Source organism: Ranitomeya imitator, chromosome 6 (genome assembly GCF_032444005.1).
Source record: "Ranitomeya imitator isolate aRanImi1 chromosome 6, aRanImi1.pri, whole genome shotgun sequence".
Taxonomy (NCBI): domain Eukaryota; kingdom Metazoa; phylum Chordata; class Amphibia; order Anura; family Dendrobatidae; genus Ranitomeya; species Ranitomeya imitator.
In genome coordinates, this window is record NC_091287.1 from 163,920,257 (window position 1) to 163,945,703 (window position 25,447).

At 46.8% G+C, this 25,447-nt stretch overlaps 1 protein-coding gene across 2 annotated transcripts in view; it reads right to left on the reverse strand.

Annotated features, from left to right (window-relative positions):
- NPSR1 (neuropeptide S receptor 1) overlaps window positions 1–25,447 on the reverse strand; it is a 551,858-nt gene that overhangs the window by 301,085 nt on the left and 225,326 nt on the right. Inside the window, exon 4 of one of the 2 annotated variants that reach the window (XM_069732481.1) lies at window positions 478–591. The exons of the other annotated variant lie outside the window; for it this stretch is intronic. Coding sequence (XP_069588582.1) covers window positions 478–591 — 114 coding nt within the window. The remainder of the gene's footprint in view (window positions 1–477; window positions 592–25,447) is intronic. 2 annotated transcript variants of the gene reach the window in all.

The window sequence follows — 25,447 nt, forward strand, 5'->3', positions numbered from 1 at the left end:
TGGCCTGGGCTTTACCTGCACACTATTACAATTTTACAGCATGGGGTACAATCTACAGAAGCATTTCTGATCTTCCGCTAACAGTTTCTGTCTTCTCCTTTGCCGACTACATTGGGCTATGCGGAAAAGAATAACATTAGCACTACCAATGCTTCTGTAGGATCTTGGTGATCACATGATTGAAGAGACTTTTTCATCACAGCAGACCCAGATGTCAGTCTTCGACAGTAGGGGCCTGTTTTCTTCTGTAAGTGGGGCTCCAATGGATACAGAAGGAAAAACTATAAAAAAAAACTATAAAAAAATCTCCAGAGATTTTTCATTATCTATTTTGAGACAAATGATGCAAATAATATAATTATGCATAACACATCTACAAACAAATTAAAATGTAATAATTAAAAATGGTAATAATCACCAAGTTAAAAGGAAGCCAAGGGTAGGTTTCAAAAAATAGGTAAAAATTGGTGAACTTACTAGTAGGTTTATTGGTGGTAAATATGTTGGAAGTCCAAAGAAGACGATAACCAGATGATTGAGTATATGTGTATTGAATATATTAGTATCCAGAAGGTGTTGAAGCAGGATTCCCTGTAGGTTACAATAGAAATTAATTACTGACCTGCTGATTATAGAAAAAGTGATGCATATGGTGAGTATTCAGATATCTACATCCTAATTTAGATGTACTCACTTACTCCAGCTAATAAATGAATATTGTCCTTAGGGTATGAAAGCCTAATCATATGTTCCCCATAAAGGATAGTTGTAAGTCAGCTAAGTGAGGAGGCAATTGCAGTGGCCGGTTAATGCATGCACTGGTATGAATGCCGCATTAAATATAATGAATTGATTTGAGACAAGTACCCTGATGAAGAGGGATTGGTTTCCCTTGATATGCATTGGTTAGCTGTGTCTCTCTAGCGCACCCATCCTTGAGCCCTGTGATGTCACAATAAGCTCCGCCCCCTGTCATCCACACTTCCGGCCGGAGCATGCGAGGTTCCAGCGCTCTCCTGCTCAGCGGGGACTTCCGTACCAGCAACTCTCCAGTAACTTATCTTCTTTGTTTGTACTCCCTGGAACACACCAGCGCTAGTGAGCTCAATCTGCACCGCACGTAAGAACTATTCAGTGCACTTTACTTGTCTCTAATAAATTCATTATATTTAAGGCGGCATTCATACCAGTGCATGCATTAACCAGCCACTGCAATTGCCTCCTCACTTAGCTGACTCGCAACTATCCTTTATGGCAAACATACGATTAAGCTTTCATACCCTAAGGACAATATACATTTATTAGCTTTATTAGTTGACAATGGATTGGATCTCCACTAAATCATCTATCTGGAATAAGTGAGTACATCTAAATTAGGACGTAGCCTACCGGGAATCCTGCTTCAACACCCTCTGGATACTAATATATTCAATGCACATATCTTCAATCATCTGGTTATCGTCTTCCTTGGACTTCCAACATATTTATCACCAGTAAACCAACTAGTAAGTTCAACAATTTTACCTATTTTTTTAAATCTACCCTTCCTTTTAGCGCGGTGATTATTACCATTCTTATTAGCCTTTGTTTACTGATGGGAGGCGCACAGAACCTGTCATACTCACCAGCAGCTTTAGAAGTAATTTTCAACCCCAAGTTTTATTATAGTCACTCTAGTGAGGAGCGCCAGTGTCTACTACATCTCAAAATGTAATAATTACCACCACAAAAAATATATAGAGAAGACATTTTATTACATATAATGTTGGCACCCTTGAAATTGTTCAAGAAAATTAAGTATTTCACCCAAAAGAAGAAATTATTGCAATCACACGTTTTGTTATAAACGTGTATTTCTTTTGGGTGCATTAGAATGACACACAAAAACAGAGAAAATAAGGCAAACTGGACATAATTTAACCCCATTACCCCCAAGGGTGGTTTGCATGTTAATGACCAGTATATCCCTCACATGCAGTGTGATCAAAGAAATAAAGTGATTCTCCACTATGGTACTCATATAAAATAACAATTTTATTAGATCAAATATAAAAAACATGTAAAAATACTATTTACTACATGCAAAGAAAGGTGCAAAATCCACTAAGAGGGACTATGCTGCCATAGGCATACTCAAAACAACCAGGATAAGCACTAGCACATATGAACAAAATTGGCCACTAGTGAGAACAGCCTGAGTGTGTGTGAAAGTCACCATTACTAAGAGCTATAGAGGCAATGCAGTAATGCATCTAATAATGAAAAAGTCTCCAAAGTAGGAAAAGCCAGCAGCCATGTAGCTCAAATTAATAGCGACTATAGACCTATATGGCACACATATAGTGGGTAATGTGGACAAAGATATAATACCTTGCTGTGCGTCCTGTGTGAGCACCCCGACGTCCCTCTGCCCCTGGGGCCGTATAGGTCTATAGTCGCTATTAATTTGAGCTACATGGCTGCTGGCTTTTCTTACTTTGGAGACTTTTTTATTATTAGATGCATTACTGCATTGCCTCTATAGCTCTTAGTAATGGTGACTTTCACACACACTCAGGCTGTTCTCACTAGTGGCCAATTTTGTTCATATGTGCTAGTGCTTATCCTGGTTGTTTTGAGTATGCCTATGGCAGCATAGTCCCTCTTATTGGTTTTTTCACCTTTCTTTGCATGTAGTAAATAGTATTTTTACATGTTTTTTATATTTGGTCTTATAAAATTGTTATTTTATATGAGTACCATAGTGGAGATCACTTTATTTCTTTGATCACACTGCATGTGAGGGATATACTGGTAATTGGTACTTTATCCTTCATATGGGAGGGATGTATATAGTACTTCATAGAGCAATTGTTTGTGAATATATGTTAATGACCAGGCCAATTTTTACAATTCTGACCACTGTCTCTTTATGAGGTTATAACACTGGAACACTTCAACACATATCAGTGATTTTGACACTTTTTTCTCATGACTAGTGTTGACAATTCCGATACCGCAAGTATCGGGTATCGGCCGATATTTGAGTTCCGATATTTACCGCATATCGGATACCAGAATCGGAAATGCCCAGGCCCCAGAATTCAAATTGCATGAATTCAGCCAATGAGGATTGATTGCAAGTGTGGGCACATCCTGTTCAGCATTGTGGGCATGTAACTACTGGCAAGGCTGTGATTGGCTGCTGAAATGATGTCATGATGCACTATAAAAACGCTGCCGCCATTTTGCGCTCACTCTGCTGTGATTTCAGTTAGGGACAGGACGCTGTGTTCTAAATGAGGGCCAGTTGAGATAGCGAATTGCTTCATTGCACTTTTCCTAGGCTAATTTAGCAACCGCTGTGTGTTCACCTTGCTCTTGCCTTGCAGCGCTGTTTGAACAGCGTTCTGCAAGGTCTCTGTGTGTGTGTGTGTGCAGCTCACTCTGTAGTCTGTGTGCAGCCATAGCCGGTTGCATTCAGCTCAGGGGGGTTCACACTGCCTCATACTGTTCTATCCATTGTCCTTTTTTGGTAATAGTGCAGCTGTTATGAAAGGCAATTCAGTACTACAATGGACATAGCGGTCAGAGCACATACAGTGATCTGACAATAACTCAAAATCATAGAACGAGCTCTGAGACGTGGGAACTCTGCAGACCGCAATCCCTAATCCTCTCCAAACAACACTAGAGGCAGCCGTGGATTGCGCCTAACTCTGCCTATGCAACTCGGCACAGCCTGAGAAACTAACTAGCCTGAAGATAGAAAATAAGCCTACCTTGCCTCAGAGAAATACCCCAAAGGAAAAGGCAGCCCCCCACATATAATGACTGTGAGTTAAGATGAAAAGACAAACGTAGAGATGAAATAGATTCAGCAAAGTGAGGCCCGACTTTCTTAACAGATCGAGGATAGAAAAGGTAACTTTGCGGTCTACACAAAACCCTAAAGAAAACCACGCAAAGGGGCAAAAAGACCCTCCGTACCGAACTAACGGCACGGAGGTACACCCTTTGCGTCCCAGAGCTTCCAGCAACAAATTAGACAAGCTGGACAGAAAGAATAGCAAACAAATAGCAAAGAAGAACTTAGCTATGCAGAGCAGCAGGCCACAGGAATGATCCAGGGAAAAGCAAGTCCAACACTGGAACATTGACAGGAAGCCAGGATCAAAGCATTAGGTGGAGTTAAGTAGAGAAGCACCTAACGACCTCACCAGATCACCTGAGGGAGGAAACTCAGAAGCCGCAGTACCACTTCCCTCCACCAACAGAAGCTCACAGAGAGAATCAACTGAAGTACCACTTGTGACCACAGGAGGGAGCTCTGCCACAGAATTCACAACAGTACCCCCCCCTTGAGGAGGGGTCACCGAACCCTCACCAGAGCCCCCAGGCCGACCAGGATGAGCCACATTAAAAGCACGAACAAGATCGGGAGCATGGACATCAGAGGCAAAAACCCAGGAATTATCTTCCTGAGCATAACCCTTCCATTTAACCAGATACTGGAGTTTCCGTCTAGAAACACGAGAATCCAAAATCTTCTCCACAATATACTCCAATTCCCCCTCCACCAAAACCGGGGCAGGAGGATCAACAGATGGAACCATAGGTGCCACGTATCTCCGCAACAATGACCTATGGAATACGTTATGTATGGAAAAAGAATCTGGAAGGGTCAGACGAAAAGACACAGGATTAAGAACCTCAGAAATCCTATACGGACGAATGAAACGAGGTTTAAACTTAGAAGAGGAAACCTTCATAGGAATATGACGAGAAGATAACCAAACCAGATCCCCAACACGAAGTCGGGGACCCACACGGCGTCTGCGATTAGCGAAACGTTGAGCCTTCTCCTGGGACAAGGTCAAATTGTCCACTACATGAGTCCAAATCTGCTGCAACCTGTCCACCACAGTATCCACACCAGGACAGTCCGAAGACTCAACCTGTCCTGAAGAGAAACGAGGATGGAACCCAGAATTGCAGAAAAATGGCGAAACCAAGGTAGCCGAGCTGGCCCGATTATTAAGGGCGAACTCAGCCAAAGGCAAAAAGGACACCCAGTCATCCTGATTGGCAGAAACAAAGCATCTCAGATATGTTTCCAAGGTCTGATTGGTTCGTTCGGTCTGGCCATTAGTCTGAGGATGGAAAGCCGAGGAAAAAGACAAGTCAATGCCCATCCTACCACAAAAGGCTCGCCAAAACCTTGAAACAAACTGGGAACCTCTGTCAGAAACGATATTCTCTGGAATGCCATGTAAACGAACCACATGCTGGAAGAACAATGGCACCAAATCAGAGGAGGAAGGCAATTTAGACAAGGGTACCAGATGGACCATCTTAGAAAAGGGATCACAGACCACCCAAATGACTGACATCTTTTGAGAAACGGGAAGATCAGAAATAAAATCCATAGAGATATGTGTCCAAGGCCTCTTCGGGACCGGCAAGGGCAAAAGCAACCCACTGGCACGAGAACAGCAGGGCTTAGCCCGAGCACAAATCCCACAGGACTGCACAAAAACACGCACATCCCGCGACAGAGACGGCCACCAAAAGGATCTAGCCACCAACTCTCTGGTACCAAAGATTCCAGGATGACCAGCCAACACCGAACAATGAACCTCAGAGATAACTTTATTGGTCCACCTATCAGGGACAAACAGTCAACGATCAGGTTTATTAGCCTGAAATTTTTGCAGCACCCGCCGCAAATCAGGAGAGATGGCAGACACAATTACTCCTTCCTTGAGGATACCCGCCGGCTCAGACAAACCCGGAGAGTCGGGAACAAAACTCCTAGACAGAGCATCCGCCTTCACATTTTTAGAGCCCGGAAGGTACGAAATCACAAAGTCAAAACGGGCAAAAAACAGCGACCAACGAGCCTGTCTAGGATTCAACCTCTTAGCAGACTCAAGATAAGTCAAGTTCTTATGATCAGTCAATACCACCAGGCGATGCTTAGCTCCTTCAAGCCAATGACGCCACTCCTCGAATGCCCACTTCATGGCCAGCAACTCTCGGTTGCCCACATCATAATTTCGCTCAGCAGGCGAAAACTTCCTGGAAAAAAAAGCGCATGGTTTCATCACTGAGCAATCAGAACCTCTCTGCGACAAAACAGCCCCTGCTCCAATCTCAGAAGCATCAACCTCGACCTGGAACGGAAGAGAAACATCTGGTTGACACAACACAGGGGCAGAAGAAAAACAACGCTTCAAGTCTTGAAAAGCTTCCACAGCAGCAGAAGACCAATTGACCAAATCAGCACCCTTCTTGGTCAAATCGGTCAATGGTTTGGCAATACTAGAAAAATTGCAGATGAAGCGACGATAAAAATTAGCAAAGCCCAGGAACTTTTGCAGACTTTTCAGAGATGTCGGCTGAGTCCAATCATGGATGGCTTGGACCTTAACAGGATCCATCTCGATAGTAGAAGGGGAAAAGATGAACCCCAAAAATGAAACCTTCTGCACACCAAAGAGACACTTTGATCCCTTCACAAACAAAGAATTAGCACGCAGGACCTGAAAAACTGTTCTGACCTGCTTCACATGAGACTCCCAATCATCCGAGAAGATCAAAATGTCATCCAAGTACACAATCAGGAATTTATCCAGGTACTCTCGGAAGATGTCATGCATAAAGGACTGAAACACTGATGGAGCATTGGCAAGTCCGAATGGCATCACTAGATACTCAAAATGACCCTCGGGCTTATTAAATGCAGTTTTCCATTCATCTCCTCGCCTGATTCGCACCAGATTATACGCACCACGAAGATCAATCTTGGTGAACCAACTAGCCCCCTTAATCTGAGCAAACAAATCAGATAACAATTGCAAGGGGTACTGAAATTTAACCGTGATCTTATTTAGAAGGCGGTAATCTATACAAGGTCTCAGCGAACCATCCTTCTTGGCTACAAAAAAGAACCCTGCTCCTAATGGTGACGATGACGGGCGAATATGCCCCTTCTCCAGGGATTCCTTCACATAACTGCGCATAGCGGCGTGCTCAGGCACGGATAAATTAAACAGTCAACCCTTTGGGAATTTACTACCAGGAATCAAATTAATAGCACAATCACAATCCCTATGCGGAGGTAGGGCATTGGACTTGGGCTCATCAAATACATCCCGGTAATCAGACAAGAACTCTGGAACCTCAGAAGGGGTGGATGACGAAATTGACAGAAATGGAACATCACCATGAACCACCTGACAACCCCAGCTGGACACCGACATGGATTTCCAATCTAATACTGGATTATGGGCTTGTAGCCATGGCAACCCCAACACGACCACATCATGCAGATTATGCAACACCAGAAAGCGAATAACCTCCTGATGTGCAGGAGCCATGCACATGGTCAGCTAGGTCCAGTATTGAGGCTTATTCTTGGCCAAAGGCGTGGCATCAATTCCTCTCAATGGAATAGGACACTGCAAGGGCTCTAAGAGATACCCACAACGCTTAGCATACTCCAAGTCCATCAAATTCAGGGCAGTGCCTGAATCCACAAATGCCATGACAAGATACGATGACAAAGAGCAGATCAAGGTAACGGACAGAAGAAATTTTGACTGTACCATACCAATGGTGGCAGACCTAGCGAACCGCTTAGTGCGCTTAGGACAATCAGAGATAGCATGAGTGGAATCACCACAGTAGAAACACAGCCCATTCAGACGTCTGTGTTCTTGCCGTTTAACTCTGGTCAAAGTCCTATCGCACTGCATAGGCTCAGGTTTAAGCTCAGGTAATACCGCCAAATGGTGCACAGATTTACGCTCACGCAAGCGTCGACCGATCTGAATGGCCAAAGACATAGACTCATTCAAACCAGCAGGCATAGGAAATCCCACCATGACATCCTTAAGGGCTTCAGAGAGACCCTTTCTGAACATAGCTGCCAGCGCAGATTCATTCCATTGAGTGAGCACGGACCACTTTCTAAATTTCTGACAATATACCTCTATCTCATCCTGACCCTGACAAAGAGCCAGCAAATTTTTCTCTGCCTGATCCACTGAATTAGGTTCATCGTACAGCAATCCGAGCGCCAGGAAAAACACATCAATATTACTCAATGCAGGATCTCCTGGCGCAAGAGAAAATGCCCAGTCCTGAGGGTCGCCGCGCAAAAAAGAAATAACAATCAAAACCTGTTGAACTGGATCACCAGAGGAGTGAGGTTTCAAGGCCAGAAATAATTTACAATTATTTTTGAAACTCAGAAACTTAGTTCTATCTCCAAAAAACAAATCAGGAATAGGAATTCTTGGTTCCAACATAGCTTTCTGATCAATAGTGTCTTGAATCTTTTGTACTCTTGCCGAGAGCTGATCCATAAATGAAGACAGACTTCTAATGTCCATCGCTACACCTGTGTACTGAACCACCCAAATGTCTAGGGGAAAAAAAAAGGCAAAACACAGTGCAAAGAAAAAAAAATGGTCTCAGAACTTCTTTTTTCCCTCTATTGAGAATCATTAGTACTTTTGGCTTCCTGTACTGTTATGAAGGGCAATTCAGTACTACAATGGACATAGCGGTCAGAGCACATACAGTGATCTGACAATAACACAAAATCATAGAACGAGCTCTGAGACGTGGGAACTCTGCAGACCGCAATCCCTAATCCTCTCCAAACAACACTAGAGGCAGCCGTGGATTGCGCCTAACTCTGCCTATGCAACTTGGCACAGCCTGAGAAACTAACTAGCCTGAAGATAGAAAATAAGCCTACCTTGCCTCAGAGAAATACCCCAAAGGAAAAGGCAGCCCCCCACATATAATGACTGTGAGTTAAGATGAAAAGACAAACGTAGAGATGAAATAGATTCAGCAAAGTGAGGCCCGACTTTCTTAACAGATCGAGGATAGAAAAGGTAACTTTGCGGTCTACACAAAACCCTAAAGAAAACCACGCAAAGGGGCAAAAAGACCCTCCGTACCGAACTAACGGCACGGAGGTACACCCTTTGCGTCCCAGAGCTTCCAGCAACAAATTAGACAAGCTGGACAGAAAAAATAGCAAACAAATAGCAAAGAAGAACTTAGCTATGCAGAGCAGCAGGCCACAGGAATGATCCAGGGAAAAGCAAGTCCAACACTGGAACATTGACAGGAAGCCAGGATCAAAGCATTAGGTGGAGTTAAGTACAGAAGCACCTAACGACCTCACCAGATCACCTGAGGGAGGAAACTCAGAAGCCGCAGTACCACTTCCCTCCACCAACAGAAGCTCACAGAGAGAATCAGCCGAAGTACCACTTGTGACCACAGGAGGGAGCTCTGCCACAGAATTCACAACATGCAGCCTGCTGCCCATTTTTTCAAAAATTTCCTATTAGTGGCTTTCCACCCGTATCCAGCAAAATTGTGGAAAAACACTACATAGGATAACAGAGGAGGGTTTTTGGGCCTTGCAGCGCCGTTTACGGCAGTCTGCACGGTCTCGGTGTGAGTGCAGCTTGCCCTGTAGTCTGTGTGCAGCCACAGCCAGTTGTATTCAGCTCAGGGTGCGTCACTGCCTCATACCGTAAAATACATTGTCCTTTTTTGCTAATAGTGCAGCCTGCTGCATATTTTTTCAAAAATGTCCTATTAGTGGCTTTCCACCCGTATCCAGCTAAATTGTGGAAAAACACTACATAGGATCACATAGAGGAGGTTTTTGGGCCATGCAGCGCCATCTACGGCTGTCTGCACGGTCTCCGTGTGAGCGCAGCTCGCCTTGTAGTCTGTGTGCAGCCACAGCCGGTTGTATTCAGCTCAGGGTGCGTCACTGCCTCATACCGTAAAATACATTGTCCTTTTTTGCTATTAGTGCAGCCTGCTGCACATTTTTTTTTTAAATTTCCTATTAGTGGCTTTCCACCCGTATCCAGCTAAATAGTGGAAAAACACTACATAGGGTAACATAGAGGAGTTTTTTGGGGCCTTGCAGCGCCGTTTACGGCTGTCTGCACGGTCTCCGTGTGAGTGCAGCTCGCCCTGTAGTCTGTGTGCAGCCACAGCCGGTTGTATTCAGCTCAGGGTGCGTTACTGCTTCATACCGTAAAATACATTGTCCTTTTTTGCTAATAGTGCAGCCTGCTGCACATTTTTTCAAAAATTTCCTATTAGTGGCTTTCCACCCGTATCCAGCAAAATTGTGGAAAAACACTACATAGGATAACATAGAGGAGGTTTTTTTGGCCTTGCAGCGCCATTTACGGCTGTCTGCACGGTCTCCGTGTGAGTGCAGCTCGCCCTGTAGTCTGTGTGCAGCCACAGCCGGTTGTATTCAGCTCAGGGTGCGTCACTGCCTCATACCGTAAAATACATTGTCCTTTTTTGCTATTAGTGCAGCCTACTGCACATTTTTTTCAAAAATGTCCTATTAGTGGCTTTCCACCCGTATCCAGCTAAATTGTGGAAAAACACTACATAGGATCACATAGAGGAGGTTTTTGGGCCTTGCAGCGCCATTTACGGCTGTCTGCACGGTCTCCGTGTGAGCGCAGCTCGCCTTGTAGTCTGTGTGCAGCCACAGCCGGTTGTATTCAGCTCAGGGTGCGTCACTGCCTCATACCGTAAAATACATTGTCCTTTTTTGCTATTAGTGCAGCCTGCTGCACATTTTTTTCAAAAATTTCCTATTAGTGGCTTTCCACCCGTATCCAGCTAAATAGTGGAAAAACACTACATAGGGTAACATAGAGGAGTTTTTTGGGGCCTTGCAGCGCCGTTTACGGCTGTCTGCACGGTCTCCATGTGAGCGCAGCTCGCCCTGTAGTCTGTGTGCAGCCACAGCCGGTTGTATTCAGCTCAGAGTGCGTTACTGCCTCATACCATAAAATACATTGTCCTTTTTTGCTAATAGTGCAGCCTGCTGCACATTTTTTCAAAAATTTCCTATTAGTGGCTTTCCACCCGTATCCAGCAAAATTGTGGAAAAACACTACATAGGATAACATAGAGGAGGTTTTTTTGGCCTTGCAGCGCCATTTACGGCTGTCTGCACGGTCTCCGTGTGAGTGCAGCTCGCCCTGTAGTCTGTGTGCAGCCACAGCCGGTTGTATTCAGCTCAGGGTGCGTTACTGACTCATACCGTAAAATACATTGTCCTTTTTTGCTAATATAGTGCATCCTGGTGCACATTTATTCAAAAATTTCCTATTAGTGGCTTTCCACCCGTATCCAGCAAAATAGTGGAAAAACGCTACATAGGATAACATAGAGGAGGTTTTTTGGGCCTTGCAGCGCCGTTTACGGCTGTCTGCATGGTCTCTATGTGAGTGAAACTCGCTCTGTAGTCAGATCTGCCCAAAAAAAAACAAAAAAAAGTAAAGTTCACCAAACACACCAGTTCACAGTTGTGTAGGCCACATTAGCTCATAATAAAGTCTAGTCCACACTTTAGAAAATTAGTGTTTCTTATACCTGTTAGGAGGAGCTGTTCAGGAATAAGCACGCTAAGCCTTTAGTACTTTTCTGCTTATCTTTATCTGTCAACCAAGATGAAGAGGGCAGGGAGGAAGGCACGTGGGCGTGGAGCAGGGAGAGGACGTGGTGATTCTGTGCCTGCTGCGGGCACCGGTGACTCATCATCACCCAGTTTCAGCAGGGAACAGTCCTTCATGCGCAGCTTTGTCGGAGAGCGCCGTACACCGCTGCTGCGTGAAGATAAAATTGAAGCCGTTGTCGGATGGATGGCAGCTAATGCATCGACTTCAATTAGTGCCACATCCTCTCAGGCACCGAGCACTGGAGAGCAGCCATCTGTCTCTTCACCACCTGCCAAATTGGCCAGGCAGTCAGAGAGCCCAGGACAGGAGCCGTCTCTACTTCTGTTCTCTGAATTTCTTGGCTTGGAAACAGGGGGCCAGCCAAGCAGCATTGGAGAAATGGAAGAAGAGGCAGTGTGCAGTGATGCCCAACAGCTTTGTCTCTCTGACTCTGAAGAGGCGGGTGGGCCAGTGCCTCCGGTCACCACAGCGCAGTACGCATCTGATGATGAAACTCAGGTGCCGCTTTATGATGCGTACTGTGCTGCCGAGTCTACCCAGAAGGAGCAGTTGGTGGCAGAGGGTAGTGTAGATGATGAGATCCTTGACCCATCGTGGCGTGAGGTACAGGAAGGTGGTGGGAGCAGCTCTGAGGAAGAGATTCCCCGAACGGGCCAAAGAGGGAGAGGGAGGGGGAAGACTGCAGAGCCTGTAGCCTCCACTTTGGCACCCGTTAGGAGCTTGTCTCTTCCAAAAGCCAAAAAGGGCGCTCCCAAGACTTGCAGTGCCTGGTCCTTTTTTGACACAGTTGCAGATTACATTTGCTTTGTGAAATGCAAGCTGTGTAATCAGAAAGTCAAAAGAGGGAAAAGTGTCAGCAACCTCAATACCACAAATACAGTGTGGCAAAAAAGTATTTAGTCAGTCAGCAATAGTGCAAGTTCCACCACTTAAAAAGATGAGAGGCGTCTGTAATTTACATCATAGGTAGACCTCAACTATGGGAGACAAACTGAGAAAAAAAAATCCAGAAAATCACATTGTCTGTTTTTTTAACATTTTATTTGCATATTATGGTGGAAAATAAGTATTTGGTCAGAACCAAAATTTCATCTCAATACTTTGTAATATATCCTTTGTTGGCAATGACAGAGGTCAAACGTTTTCTGTAAGTCTTCACAAGGTTGCCACACACTGTTGTTGGTATGTTGGCCCATTCCTCCATGCAGATCTCCTCTAGAGCAGTGATGTTTTTGGCTTTTCGCTTGGCAACACGGACTTTCAACTCCCTCCAAAGGTTTTCTATAGGGTTGAGATCTGGAGACTGGCTAGACCACTCCAGGACCTTGAAATGCTTCTTACGAAGCCACTCCTTCGTTGCCCTGGCGGTGTGCTTTGGATCATTGTCATGTTGAAAGACCCAGCCACGTTTCATCTTCAATGCCCTTGCTGATGGAAGGAGGTTTGCACTCAAAATCTCACGATACATGGCCCCATTCATTCTTTAATGTACCCGGATCAGTCGTCCTGGCCCCTTTGCAGAGAAACAGCCCCAAAGCATGATGTTTCCACCACCATGCTTTACAGTAGGTATGGTGTTTGATGGATGCAACTCAGTATTCTTTTTCCTCCAAACACGACAAGTTGTGTTTCTACCAAACAGTTCCAGTTTGGTTTCATCAGACCATAGGACATTCTCCCAAAACTCCTCTGGATCATCCAAATGCTCTCTAGCAAACTTCAGATGGGCCCGGACATGTACTGGCTTAAGCAGTGGGACACGTCTGGCACTGCAGGATCTGAGTCCATGGTGGCGTAGTGTGTTACTTATGGTAGGCCTTGTTACATTGGTCCCAGCTCTCTGCAGTTCATTCACTTGGTCCCCCCGCGTGGTTCTAGGATTTTTGCTCACCGTTCTTGTGATCATTCTGACCCCACGGGGTGGGATTTTGCGTGGAGCCCCAGATCGAGGGAGATTATCAGTGGTCTTGTATGTCTTCCATTTTTTAATTATTGCTCCCACTGTTGATTTCTTCACTCCAAGCTGGTTGGCTATTGCAGATTCAGTCTTCCCAGCCTGGTGCAGGGCTACAATTTTGTTTCTGGTGTCCTTTGACAGCTCTTTGGTCTTCACCATAGTGGAGTTTGGAGTCAGACTGTTTGAGGGTGTGCACAGGTGTCTTTTTATACTGATAACAAGTTTAAACAGGTGCCATTACTACAGGTAATGAGTGGAGGAAAGAGGAGACTCTTAAAGAAGAAGTTACAGGTCTGTGAGAGCCAGAAATCTTGATTGTTTGTTTCTGACCAAATACTTATTTTCCACCATAATATGCAAAAAAAATGATAAAAAAACAGACAATGTGATTTTCTGGATTTTTTTTTCTCAGTTTGTCTCCCATAGTTGAGGTCTACCTATGATGTAAATTACAGACGCCTCTCATCTTTTTAAGTGGTGGAACTTGCACTATTGCTGACTGACTAAATACTTTTTTGCCCCACTGTATGTGGAAACATGTGCGGAACAGGCATGCGGTGGAGTTACAAAAACACACTGAAGACCTAGGCCAACCAACAGTGGCAGCTACCACCTCTTCAGCTCGTGTTGTCTCTTCCTCCAGCTCACACACAGCTGATTCGGCTTCCTCCCAGGATCGCCATGGAAGAACCTCTGGCACTGTTGTCCAGAGACCCACTGTAATTCCACCCACAGCACCACGTTCTCAGTCATCCTCACACTCCCAGCCCAGTCTACAGCCATCGGTAGTACAGGCATAGGAGAAAATGCGGCCATTCTCAGCAAACCACCCCCGAGAACAGGCTCTGAATGCAGGCATTGCCATGCTTCTGTCACTGGAAATGCTCTCATTCAGGCTGGTGGAGACTGACAGCTTCCGTGACTTGATGGCATTGGCAGTCCCAAGGTACAATGTGCCCAGCCGCTTTTATTTCAGCAGGCAAGCTGTCCCTGCCCTACACAAGCATGTTGAGAGACACCTCACCACTGATGCGTGGACCAGTCAACATGGACAGGGGCGATACCTTTCCCTCACTGCCTATTGGGCTAATGTTGTTGAGCCGGGTACAGATCGTGCGAGTGGCGCAGGATGTGTCCTGCCCACTCCAAGGATTGCAGGAATCCAGTCTGTACGCATTGACTCCTCATACATAAGTTCCTCAGAATCATCGCTGCAGGAGCCGTCACAGTCCACCTCCACATGGACCCGTGAATGTTTACCTGTTACGACCGACATGAGCACAGCCGTGGCCAAACGTCGGCAGGCCGTCTTAAAATTAGTTTCTTTGGGGAATCGAAGCCACACAGCGCAGGAGCTCTGGAATGCCATCAAGCAGGAGAGCGATGTGTGGTTTGTGCCAGCGAATCTCCAGCCAGGCATGGTAGTGTGTGACAATGGCCGAAATCTGGTGGCAGCTTTGGCCATTGGCAACCTCACTCACATCCCATGTCTGGCACATGTGCTCAATTTGGTTGTGCAGTTTTCTGAGGGACTATCCGGATCTTGATGCACTGCTGCACAAGGTCCGCCTAGAGTGTGCTCACTTGCGGCGTTCCAGCATGGCAAGATCGCGCATTGCAGGTCTGCAGCGCCGATTCCGCCTTCCGGAACTTCACATCATATGTGACCTACCTACCAGGTGGAATTCCACGTTACATATGTTGGAGCGGTTGTGTGAGTAGCAGCAAGCAGTAATGGAGTATCAGCTGCATCAGGCGCAAGGAAGTCGCACTCCGCGCCGTTCAGACTTCACAACTACAGAGTGGGCCACTATGAAGGACGTCTGCCAGGTTTTGCGTCCCTTCGATTATTCAACACGGATGGCGAGTGCAGATGATGCACTAGTCAGCATGACTGTCCCCCTTATCTGCCTGCTTCAACAAACACTGCAAGCGCTAAGGGATGATGTTGTGGAAGAGGTGGAGGATGAGGAGTCACCACTTCCATCAGCTTCTGGACAGTCAGTGCCACGTGGTTCCTCACAAAGTCGTAGGCAGGGGACACTTTGTGAGGAGGATGAGGAGTCAAAGGACAAGGAAGACGTCCCTCCAGAGGAGGGAGTTACACAATTGTCCAGTAGTCAGTGTTTACAGCGAGGGTGGGGTGATGAAGAGCGGGCAGAGATCACGCCTGAAGCAGGGGACAGCGTTTCTTAGCCAGTTGGCAGTCTGCAGCATATGGTTGATTTCATGCTGCAGTGCCTGAGAAACGACCGCTGCATCGACCACATTCTCAACATGCCTGATTATTGGGTGTTCACCCTCCTCGATCCTCGCTACCGGGACAACGTCCAAAACCTCATCACACCGTTGACCCGGGAGCGTAAAATGTGGGAGTACCAAGACACACTGGTGAATTCCATCATCTTCTCCAGTCCAACTGAGAGGAGTGCTGCTAGTGCTTTACAAAGCAGCTCAGTGCGTCGAGGCAGTGGAGGAGGCTTTGCTCAAAGAGGGAGCAGAAGCAGTGCCTCTGCCCAAGGCAAAACCAGTATGGCCCAACTGTGGCACAGTTTTGTGTGCCCGCCCCAAATGTCTACACCATCACCGGCGGCTCCAGTCAGCAGGAGGCAACGGTTCCGTCAGATGGTGACAGACTACATGTCTTGCCCTCTTACTGTACTCCCAGACGGCTCTTCTCCTTTCAAGTTTTGGGTCTCTAAGCTGGATACATGGCCAGAGCTAAGCCAGTATGCATTGGAGGTGCTGGCTTGCCCTGCGGCTAGTGTCTTATCGGAACGCGTCTTTAGTGCCGCAGGTGGTGTACTAACAGACCGTCGCATGCGACTATCCTCCGATAACGTTGACCGGCTTACTTTTCTGAAAATGAACCAGGCCTGGATCTCGCAGGAATTTGCCACTCCTCTGCCTGATTAAATAATTGGGTGTCATCCAGGTCTCCTGATGTGTTCATCTTTCTACCACCTGAACTGTAATTCCAGGGCTCCAACACCGCCAGTTGAGGCTCAGAAGTGCAGGCTGCACAGTCAAAACATAGGACCCAGTGTTATTGGGTTTCAGTAACGTCAGCTGATCCCCAGCTGTGTAGCCGGCAATGTGTCCTGCGACCGCCACGCTGACACAACAACTGAAATGTAAGGGAACCTGTCCCCCCCTCGGCGTTTGTTACTGAAAGAGCCACCTTGTGCAGCAGTAATGCTGCACAAGGAAAAGGTAGCTCTTTTAGTTTAGCTCCTTGCACACGCAGAACTTAACACTTATAAAATGTGTCCACTGATACCGTTAAACCGTCCCGGAGGTGGGACTTTCCTTCGTAATGTGACGCAGCACAGCCGTCATTCCTACCCCCTTGGTGCCGTGCGACGCCTCCTCAGCGTTGTTTTAAGCTGTCACGGAGCCTGCGCTGTTCTGTTATCCCTTGGCCATGTACAATTAGCGCTGCCTGTCTTCTGACATAATTTGGTGTCAGGCTGGCTGCGCATGTGCGGCCGCGCTGCCCGAGATCCCGCCTCGCAGTGTCTTCTGATTTAATCACACTGCGGGCCTGGGATCCATGGGCATGCGCAGTGCATATCTTCACCTCAGGCTCTCGCTCATCTTCCTCCGCCTTCTTTAGACTGTGCGCCGTCAGCTGATCCCTAATTGCATGCCACGGCCGTGACGTCGCCTAGTCTGAAGAAGCCGGAAGGAGGGGAGTGAGAGGCGAGGATATGCACTGCACATGCCCATGGATCCCAGGCCCGCAGTGGGATTACATTAGACGACACTGCGAGGTGGGATCTCGGGCAGCATGAACGCACAGGCACTGCCAGCCTTACACCTAAATGATGTCAGAAGACGGGCAGTGCTAAGTGTGCATGGCCAAGGGATAACATTACAGCACAGGCTCCATGACAGCTTCAAACTACGCTGAGGAGGCGGCGCACGGCACCAAGGGGGTAGGAATGACGGCTGTGCTGCGTCCCATTACGAAGGAAATTCCCACCTCCGGGACGGTTTCACGGTATCACGGGACACATTTTATAAGTGTTTAGTTCTGTGTTTGCAAGGAGCATAACTAAAAGAGCAACCTTTTCCTTTTGCATCCTTAGTGCTGCACAAGATGGCTCTTTCAGCTACAAACACCTTGGGGGGGGTTAAAGGTTCCCTTTCAACTTGCTCCAAATCAGGCTTCGGCCTACACTCTGTTCCTCTGCTCCTCCTGCTGTCCCTGGGCTCTAACACCGCCAGTTGGTGCCTGGAAGTGCTGTCCGCACAGTCAACAGTCGCTCCTCTGTTATTGGGGTTCAGTAACGTAAGCTGTTCCCCAGCTGTGTGTGCGGCAATACCTCAAATCTGCTCCTCCTGCTGTCCCTAGGCTCTAACACCGCCAGTTGGTGCCTGGAAGTACAGCTGGATGCACAGTTAACACTTGCTGCTGTGTTCTTGGGTTTCAGTAACGTCTGCTGATCTCCAGCTGTGTATCTGGCAAAACCTCCAATCTGCTCTTCCTGCTGTCCCTGGGCTCTAACACCGCCAGTTGGTGCCTGGAAGTGCTGTCCACACAGTCAACAGTCGCTCCTCTGTTATTGGGGTTCAGTAACATCAGCTGTTCCCCAGCTGTGTGTGCGGCAATACCTCCAATCTGTTCTCCTGCTGTCCCAGGGCTCTAACACCGCCAGTTGTTTCCATGGAAGTGCTGTCCGCACAGTCAACAGTCGCTCCTCTGTTATTGGGGTTCAGTAATGTCAGCTGTTCCCCAGCTGTGTGTGTGGCAATACCTCCAATCTGCTCCTCCTGCTGTCCCTGGGCTCTAACACCACCAGTTGGTGCCTGGAAGTGCTGGCTGCACAGTTAATACTTGCTGCCATGTTATTGGGTTTCATTAACGTCAGCTGATTCCCAGCTGTGTATCTGGCAACGTGTCATGCGACCGCCACGCTGGCACACTAACAGACATTGACATGCCTACAGTGCAGGCTTCGGCCTACACTCTGCTCCTCCTGCTGTCCCTTGGCTCCAGCACTGCTGGTTGCTGCCCGGAAGTGGTGTTTGCACAGAGCCAAACACCTCGCCAATCTGTTAGTGGGGTTCAGTCATGCCTGCTGCTCCCCTGCTGTGTATCCGGCAACATGTCATGCGACCGCCACGCTGGCACAACTAAAATGTAAGGGAACCTGTACCCCCCCAGGCGTTTGTTACTGAAAGAGCCACCTCGTGCAGCAATAATGCTGCACAAGGAAAAGGTGCCTATTTTCGTTGTGCTCCTTGCACACGCTGAACCTAACACTTATGAAATGTGTCTCCTCACACAGTTAAACCGTCCGGGAGGTGGGACTTTCCTTTGTTATGTGACGCAGCACAGCCGTCATTCCTACTTCCTTGGCTCCGTGTGCTGCCTCCTCAGCGTTGTTTGATTCTGTCACGGACCCTGCACTGTTATGTTATCCCTTGGCCATGCACAGTTTGCGCTGCCCGTCTTCTGACATCATTTGATGTTGGGCTGGCAGCGCCTGTGCGTCCACGCTGCCCGAGATCCCACCTCGCAGTGTCGTCTAATTTAATCCCACTGCAGGCCTGAGATCCATGGGCATGCGCAGTGCATATGTTCGCCTCTCACTCCCCTCCTTCCGGCCTCTTCAGACTGTGCGGCGTCAGCTGATCCCTAATAGCATGCCACGGCCGTGACGCCGCACAGTCTGAAGAAGCCGGAAGGAGGGGAGTGAGAGGCGAGGATATGCACTGCGCATGCCCATGGATCCCAGGCCCGCAGTGGGATTACATTAGACGACACTGCGAGGTGGGATCTCGGGCAGCGTGGACGCACAGGCGCAGCCAGCCTGACACCAAATGATGTCAGAAGACGGGCAGCGCTAAGTGTGCATGGCCAAGGGATAACATTAGGCTCCGGGACAGATTAAAGCAACACTGAGGAGGCGTCGCATGGCACCAAGGGGGTAGGAATGACGGCTGTGCTGCGTCACATTACAAAGGAAAGTCCCACCTCTGGGACGGTTTTACTGTGTGAGGGGACACATTACATGAGTGTCTAGTTCAGCGTTTGCAAGGAGCATAATTAAAAGAGCCACCTTTTCCTTTTGCAGCATTAGTGCTGTACAAGATGGCTCTTTCAGCAACAAACGCCTGGGGGGGGTGTTAATGGTTCCCTTTCAAGTTGCTCCAGTGCAGGCTTCGGCCTACACTCTGCTCCTCCTGCAGACCCTGGGCTCTAACACCACCAGTTTTTGCCCGGAAGTGCTAGCTGCACAGAGAAAAACACCAGCCAATGTGTCAGTGGGGTTCAGCAACGCCAGCTGTTCCCCTGCTGTGTAGCCGGCATCGTGTCCTGCAAACGCCACGCAGACACAAAGCTGCCTCCAGTGCAGGCTTCGGCCTACACTCTGCTCCTCTCCTCTCCTGCTGACCCTGGGCTCTAACACCGCCAGTTTTTGCCCGGAAGTGCTAGCTGCACAGAGAAAAACACCAGCCAATGTGTCAATGGGGTTCAGCATCGCCAGCTGTTCCCCTGCTGTGTAGCCAGCATCGTGTCCTGCAAACGCCACGCAGACACCAGAACTGAAATTAAAGGGAACCTGTCCCCCCCAGGCGTTAGAATATATAACAGCCACCTTGTACAGCAGTAATGCTGCATTTGTACAAGGTGGCTCATTAAGTTATTCTCCTTGCACATGTCTAACTCAACACGTCTAAAATGTGTCCCCCGTCTCTGAGGTGTGACTTTCCTTTGTAATGACACGCAGCAACCCCCTTGGTCGTGCTGCCCGTCTTCTGACATCATTGTTTAGCTGGCTGCGCCTGTGTGTCCGCCCTGCCCGACACAACGCCCCTTGGTGTCTTATTTATTTTGACTGCGAGTGTGTGATTGATGGGCAGGAGCAGTGCATATCTTCGCCTGTCTTCACTCATCTCCTTCCGCCTTCTTCAGACTGTGCGGCCTCATGGCCGTGTGTGATAAGGGATCAGCGGAGGCCGCCCAGTCTGAAGCAGGTGTAAGGACATGAGTAACAGGTGAACCTATTTACTGCGCAAGGCCATGAATCCCAGCCCCGCAGTGTGAATTTATGAAAAGACACTGCGGGGCTGAGATTCATGGGCATCGCTAGCCGCACCGGCCGACATGAAATGAGGTCAGAAGACGGGCAGCGCTAACAGCGCATGGCCAAGGGATAACACCGCAGCGCAGACCCCTGTACAGCAAATAACGATGCTCAAGAGGCTGCGCCCAGCACCAAGGTGGGATTTGTGGGAGCTGTGCTGCGTCTCATTACGAAGGCAAGTCACGCCTTCATAGACAGTTTGACTGTATAAGGGACTAAATTTTATACGTGTTTCATTCTGCGTGTGCACTGAGCAAAATTTAAAGAACAACCTTTTACTTGTGCAGCATTACTGCTGCACAAGGTGTGGCTCTTCTAGTTTGTAATACCTGAGGGTGGGTTAAAGGTTACCTTTGAAATTGGTTCAATTAGGCTTCGGCCTACACTCTGCTCCTCCTGCATACCCTGGGCTCTAACACTGCTAGTTGGTGCCCGGACGTGCACCGGGAGAATCTTTGGGGTCTCGGCTGCCGGGGGTAGCCGAGACCCCAAAGAACATGATCGGGGTCGGTTTTACCGACCCCTGTTTTGCAATCACCGGTAATTAACTGTTTACCGGCGACCGCAAAAAAAAAAAAGTAATGGGTAATTCTCTGTCCTCTGATGTGATCGCACATCAGAGAACAGAGAAATAGGGGGTTTCGGGGACCTTGCCATACTTACAAGTGTCCCTGGGTCCTTCTGCTGCTCCTCCTGGCCGCCAGCATCTTCATGGCAAAAGAAAATGGCGGGCGCATGCGCAGTGCGCCCGCCATCTGTCGCCATCTGCTGGCCGGCAGGAGAAAAGCAGTTGGGGCTAAAATTAGGGTTAGGGTTAGGGCTAGGGTTAGGGTTAGGGTTAGGGCTAGGGTTAGGGTTAGGGTTAGGGTTAGGGCTAGGTTTATGGTTAGGGTTAGGGCTAGGGTTAGGGTTAGGGCTAGGGTTAGGGTTAGGGCTAGGGTTAGGGTTAGGGTTAGGGCTAGGTTTAGGGCTAGGGTTAAGGTTAGGGCTAGGGTTAGGGTTAGGGTTGGGGCTAAATTTAGGGTTAGGGTTGGGGCTAAATTTAGGGTTAGGGTTGGGGCTAAATTTAGGGTTAGGGTTGGGGCTAAATTTAGGGTTAGGCTTCTTTCACACTTACGTCGGTACAGGGCCGTCGCAATGCGTCAGTCCGACATACCGACGCATGTTGTGAAAATCGTGCACAACGTGGGCAGCGGATGTAGTTTTTCAATGCATCCGCTGCCCAATCTATGTCCTGGGGAGGAGGGGGCGGAGTTATGGCCACGCATGCGCGGTCAGAAATGGCAGACGTTACATTGAACTTTTTTTGTGCCGACTGTCCACCAAAACACAACTGATCCAGTGCACGATGGACGCGACGTGTGGCCATCCGTCATGATCTGTCGGCAATACAAGTCTATGGGCAAAAAACGCATCCTGCGGGCACATTTGCGGATCCGTTTTTTGTCCAAAATGACGTATTGCAATGGATGCAAAATGATGCAAGTGTGAAAGTAGCCTTAGGGCTAGGGTTAGGGTTGGGGCTAAAGTTAGGGCTAGGGTTGGGGCTAAAGTTAGGGTTAGAGTTGGGATTAGGGTTAGGGTTTGGATTAGGGTTGGTATTAGGGTTAGGGTTGGCATTAGGGCTACGCTTGGGATTAGGGTTAGGTTTGGGATTAGGGATAAGGTTAGGGTTGTGATTAGGGGTGTATTGGTATTAGGGTTAGGTTTGAGGTTAGGGTTGAGATTAGGATTAGGGGTGTGTTGGATTTAAGGTTTACATTAGGGTTATGGTTAGGGTTGACATTAGGGTTGTTTTGGGGTAAGGGTTGTGATTATCGTTAGGGTTAGTGATTAGGATTATGGATCGGGTTGGCATTAGGGTTAGGGGTGTGTTGGGGTTAGGGTTGGAGCTAGAATTGGGGGGTTTCCACTGTTTAGGTACATCAGGGGGTCTCCAAACACGACAGGCAATTTTGCACTCAAAAAGTCAAATGGTGCTCTGTTGTGAATTTTGTGGCAGAGCTCCCTCCTGTGGTCACAAGTGGTACTTCGGCTGATTCTCTCTGGGAGCTTCTGTTGGTGGAGGGAAGTGGTACTGCGGCTTCTGAGTTTCCTCCCTCAGGTGATTTGGTGAGGTCGTTAGGTGCTTCTCTACTTAACCCCACCTAATGCTTTGATCCATGCTTCCAGTCAATGTTCCAGTGTTGGACTTGTGTTTCTCTGGATCATTCCTGTGGCCTGCTGCTCTGCATAGCTAAGTGCTTCTTTGCTATTTGTTGCTATTTTTTCTGTCCAGCTTGTCTATTTGTTTTGCTGGAAGCTCTGGGACGCAAAGGGAGTACCTCCGTGCCGTTAGCTCGGTACGGAGGGTCTTTTTGCCCCCTTTGCGTGGTTTTCTTTAGGGTTTTGTGTAGACCGCAAAGTTATCTTTCCTATCCTCGTTCTGTCTAGAATATCGGGCCGCACATCAGGGGCTCTCCAAACGTGACATGGCATCCAATCTCAATTCCTGCCAATTCTACATTGAAAATGTAAAACGGCGCTCCTTCACTTCCAAGCTCTGCGGTGCGCCCAAACAGTGGTTTACCCTCACATATGGGGTATCGACGTATTCAGGAGAAATCGCACAACAACTTTTGTGGTCTAATTTCTACTGTTACCCTTGTGAAAATAAGAATTTGTGGGCGAAAAATCATTTTTGTGTAAACAAATGCGATTTTTTATTTTCACGGCTCTACGTTATAAACTTCTGTGAAGCTCTTGGGGGTTCAAAGTGTTCACCACACATCTAGATAAGTTCCTTAAGGGGTCTAGTTTCCAAAATGGTGTCACTTGTGGGGTGTTTCCACTGTTTAGGCACATCAGGGGCTCTCTAAACGTGACATGGCGTCCAATCTCAATTCCAGCCAATTCTGCATTGAAAAAGTCAAACAGCGCTCCTTCACTTGCAAGTTCTGCGGTGCACCCAAAAAGTGGAATACCACCACATATGGGGTATTGTCGTATTCAGGAGAAATTGCTTAACAAAATTTATGGTTACATTTCTGTTTTTACACTTGTGAAAATAAAAAAAATGGTTCTGAATTAAAATGTTTGCAAAAAAAAGTGAAATGTTCATTTTTTCCTTCCACATTTTTTCAGTTCTTGTGAAGCACGTAAAGGGTTAATAAACTTCTTGAATGTGGTATTGAGAACCTTGAGGGGTGTAGTTTTTAGAATGGTGTCACACTTTGTTATTTTCTATCATATAGACCCCTCAAAATGACTTCAAATGTGATGTGGTCCCTAAAAAAAATGGTGTTGTAAAAATGAGAAATTGCTGGTCAACTTTTAACCCTTATAACTCCCTAACAAAAAAAAAATTGTTTCCAAAATTGTGCTGCTGTAAAGTAGACATGTGGGAAATGTTATTTATTAACTATTTTTCGTGACATATCTCTCTGATTTTAGGGCATAAAAATACAAATTTGAAAATTGCTAAATTTTAAAAATTTTTTGCTATATTTCTGTTTTTTTCATAAATAATCGCAAGTAATATCGAAGAAATGTTACCACTACCATGAAGTACAATATGTCTCGAAAAAATAATCTCAGAATCAGCGGGATCCGTTGAAGCGTTCCAGAGTTATAACCTCATAAAGTGACAGTGGTCAGAATTGTAAAAATTGGCTTGGTCATTAAGTACCAAATTGGCTCTGTCACTAATGGGTTAATTCTCCAGAATTCCTTAATTATCTTCATTCTCTTATATGGGAATGACAATTATAGCAGTACCCGAGTCCCACAGAAGTGTAAAAAGCAGTATTCTAGAATTGAATAGCTGTTAAATGCAGTTAGCAAAGAAACTATTTTAAATACACCAATTTCAACAAATTCAAAGTGAGTAATAATTGACAATGTCAAATTTTATATGTTTTAGGTGAAAACTTTGTAGTGTTGGATTTTCTTTGCTGGCAAAAAAAAAATAGACATCAAAAGTGTTGCATTAGCGAGAGAGCATAATTTGGATCGCTCTGTACGATAATCACTCTGATATATTTTATCCAGCTAGTATTCTAAGATAACTGTAAGCACAGATAATGTTCTGATATTACTCTCATTGTAATCTGAAAATAATTAAGCCGAAGAATAGAAAAATCAGACATAATTTTTCCAACTTAATTTCAAATAATTCAGAAATCTTTGAATGGTGTCAATGAAGCAAATGTAATTTTAGTGGACATTTTCTCAGGCTTTCTATGAAGTTGGCACTTCTGCGTGTGTTGGAGAAGAGATTAGATTGGAAATCCAAATGGGGACAGGGACTGTTGTGTGTGATGACAAACTTTGTATCGACTGCAGAATAGGCCAATGTTTATGAACCTGCTCTATGTGTACATCAACTGTCAAATCAGAAACCCTCTTTTTTGTTACTTACTGAGCTTGGTATTAGCTATCCAAATAGATGAAAAAATCTAGAGAAAATATTAACAGCATGTATAATCTATTGATTACAGTGATATTCTTTGACTTTTGATTTCATGGACCATCCCCTAAGTTAGGAACCAGCCAAATAATACTTTCTGCATACAATTTACCGTATATACTCGAGTATAAGCCAAGATTTTCAGCCCCCAAAAATGGGCTGAAAGTGCCCCTCTCGGCTTATACTCGAGTCATGGTTGGCGCGTGAGGGGTAGCGACGACTGTCAAATACTCACCTGCTCCCGGCGCTCCTGACGCAGTCCCTGCATGTCCCATGGTCTTCGGGCGTGGCAGCTTCTTCCCCAGTTCAGCGGTCACTGGTACCGCTCATTAAAGTAATGATTATGGACTCCACTCTCATATGGGTGGAGCCACATATTCATTACTGTAATGAGCGGTACCATGTGACCGCTCACTACAGGAAGAAGCTG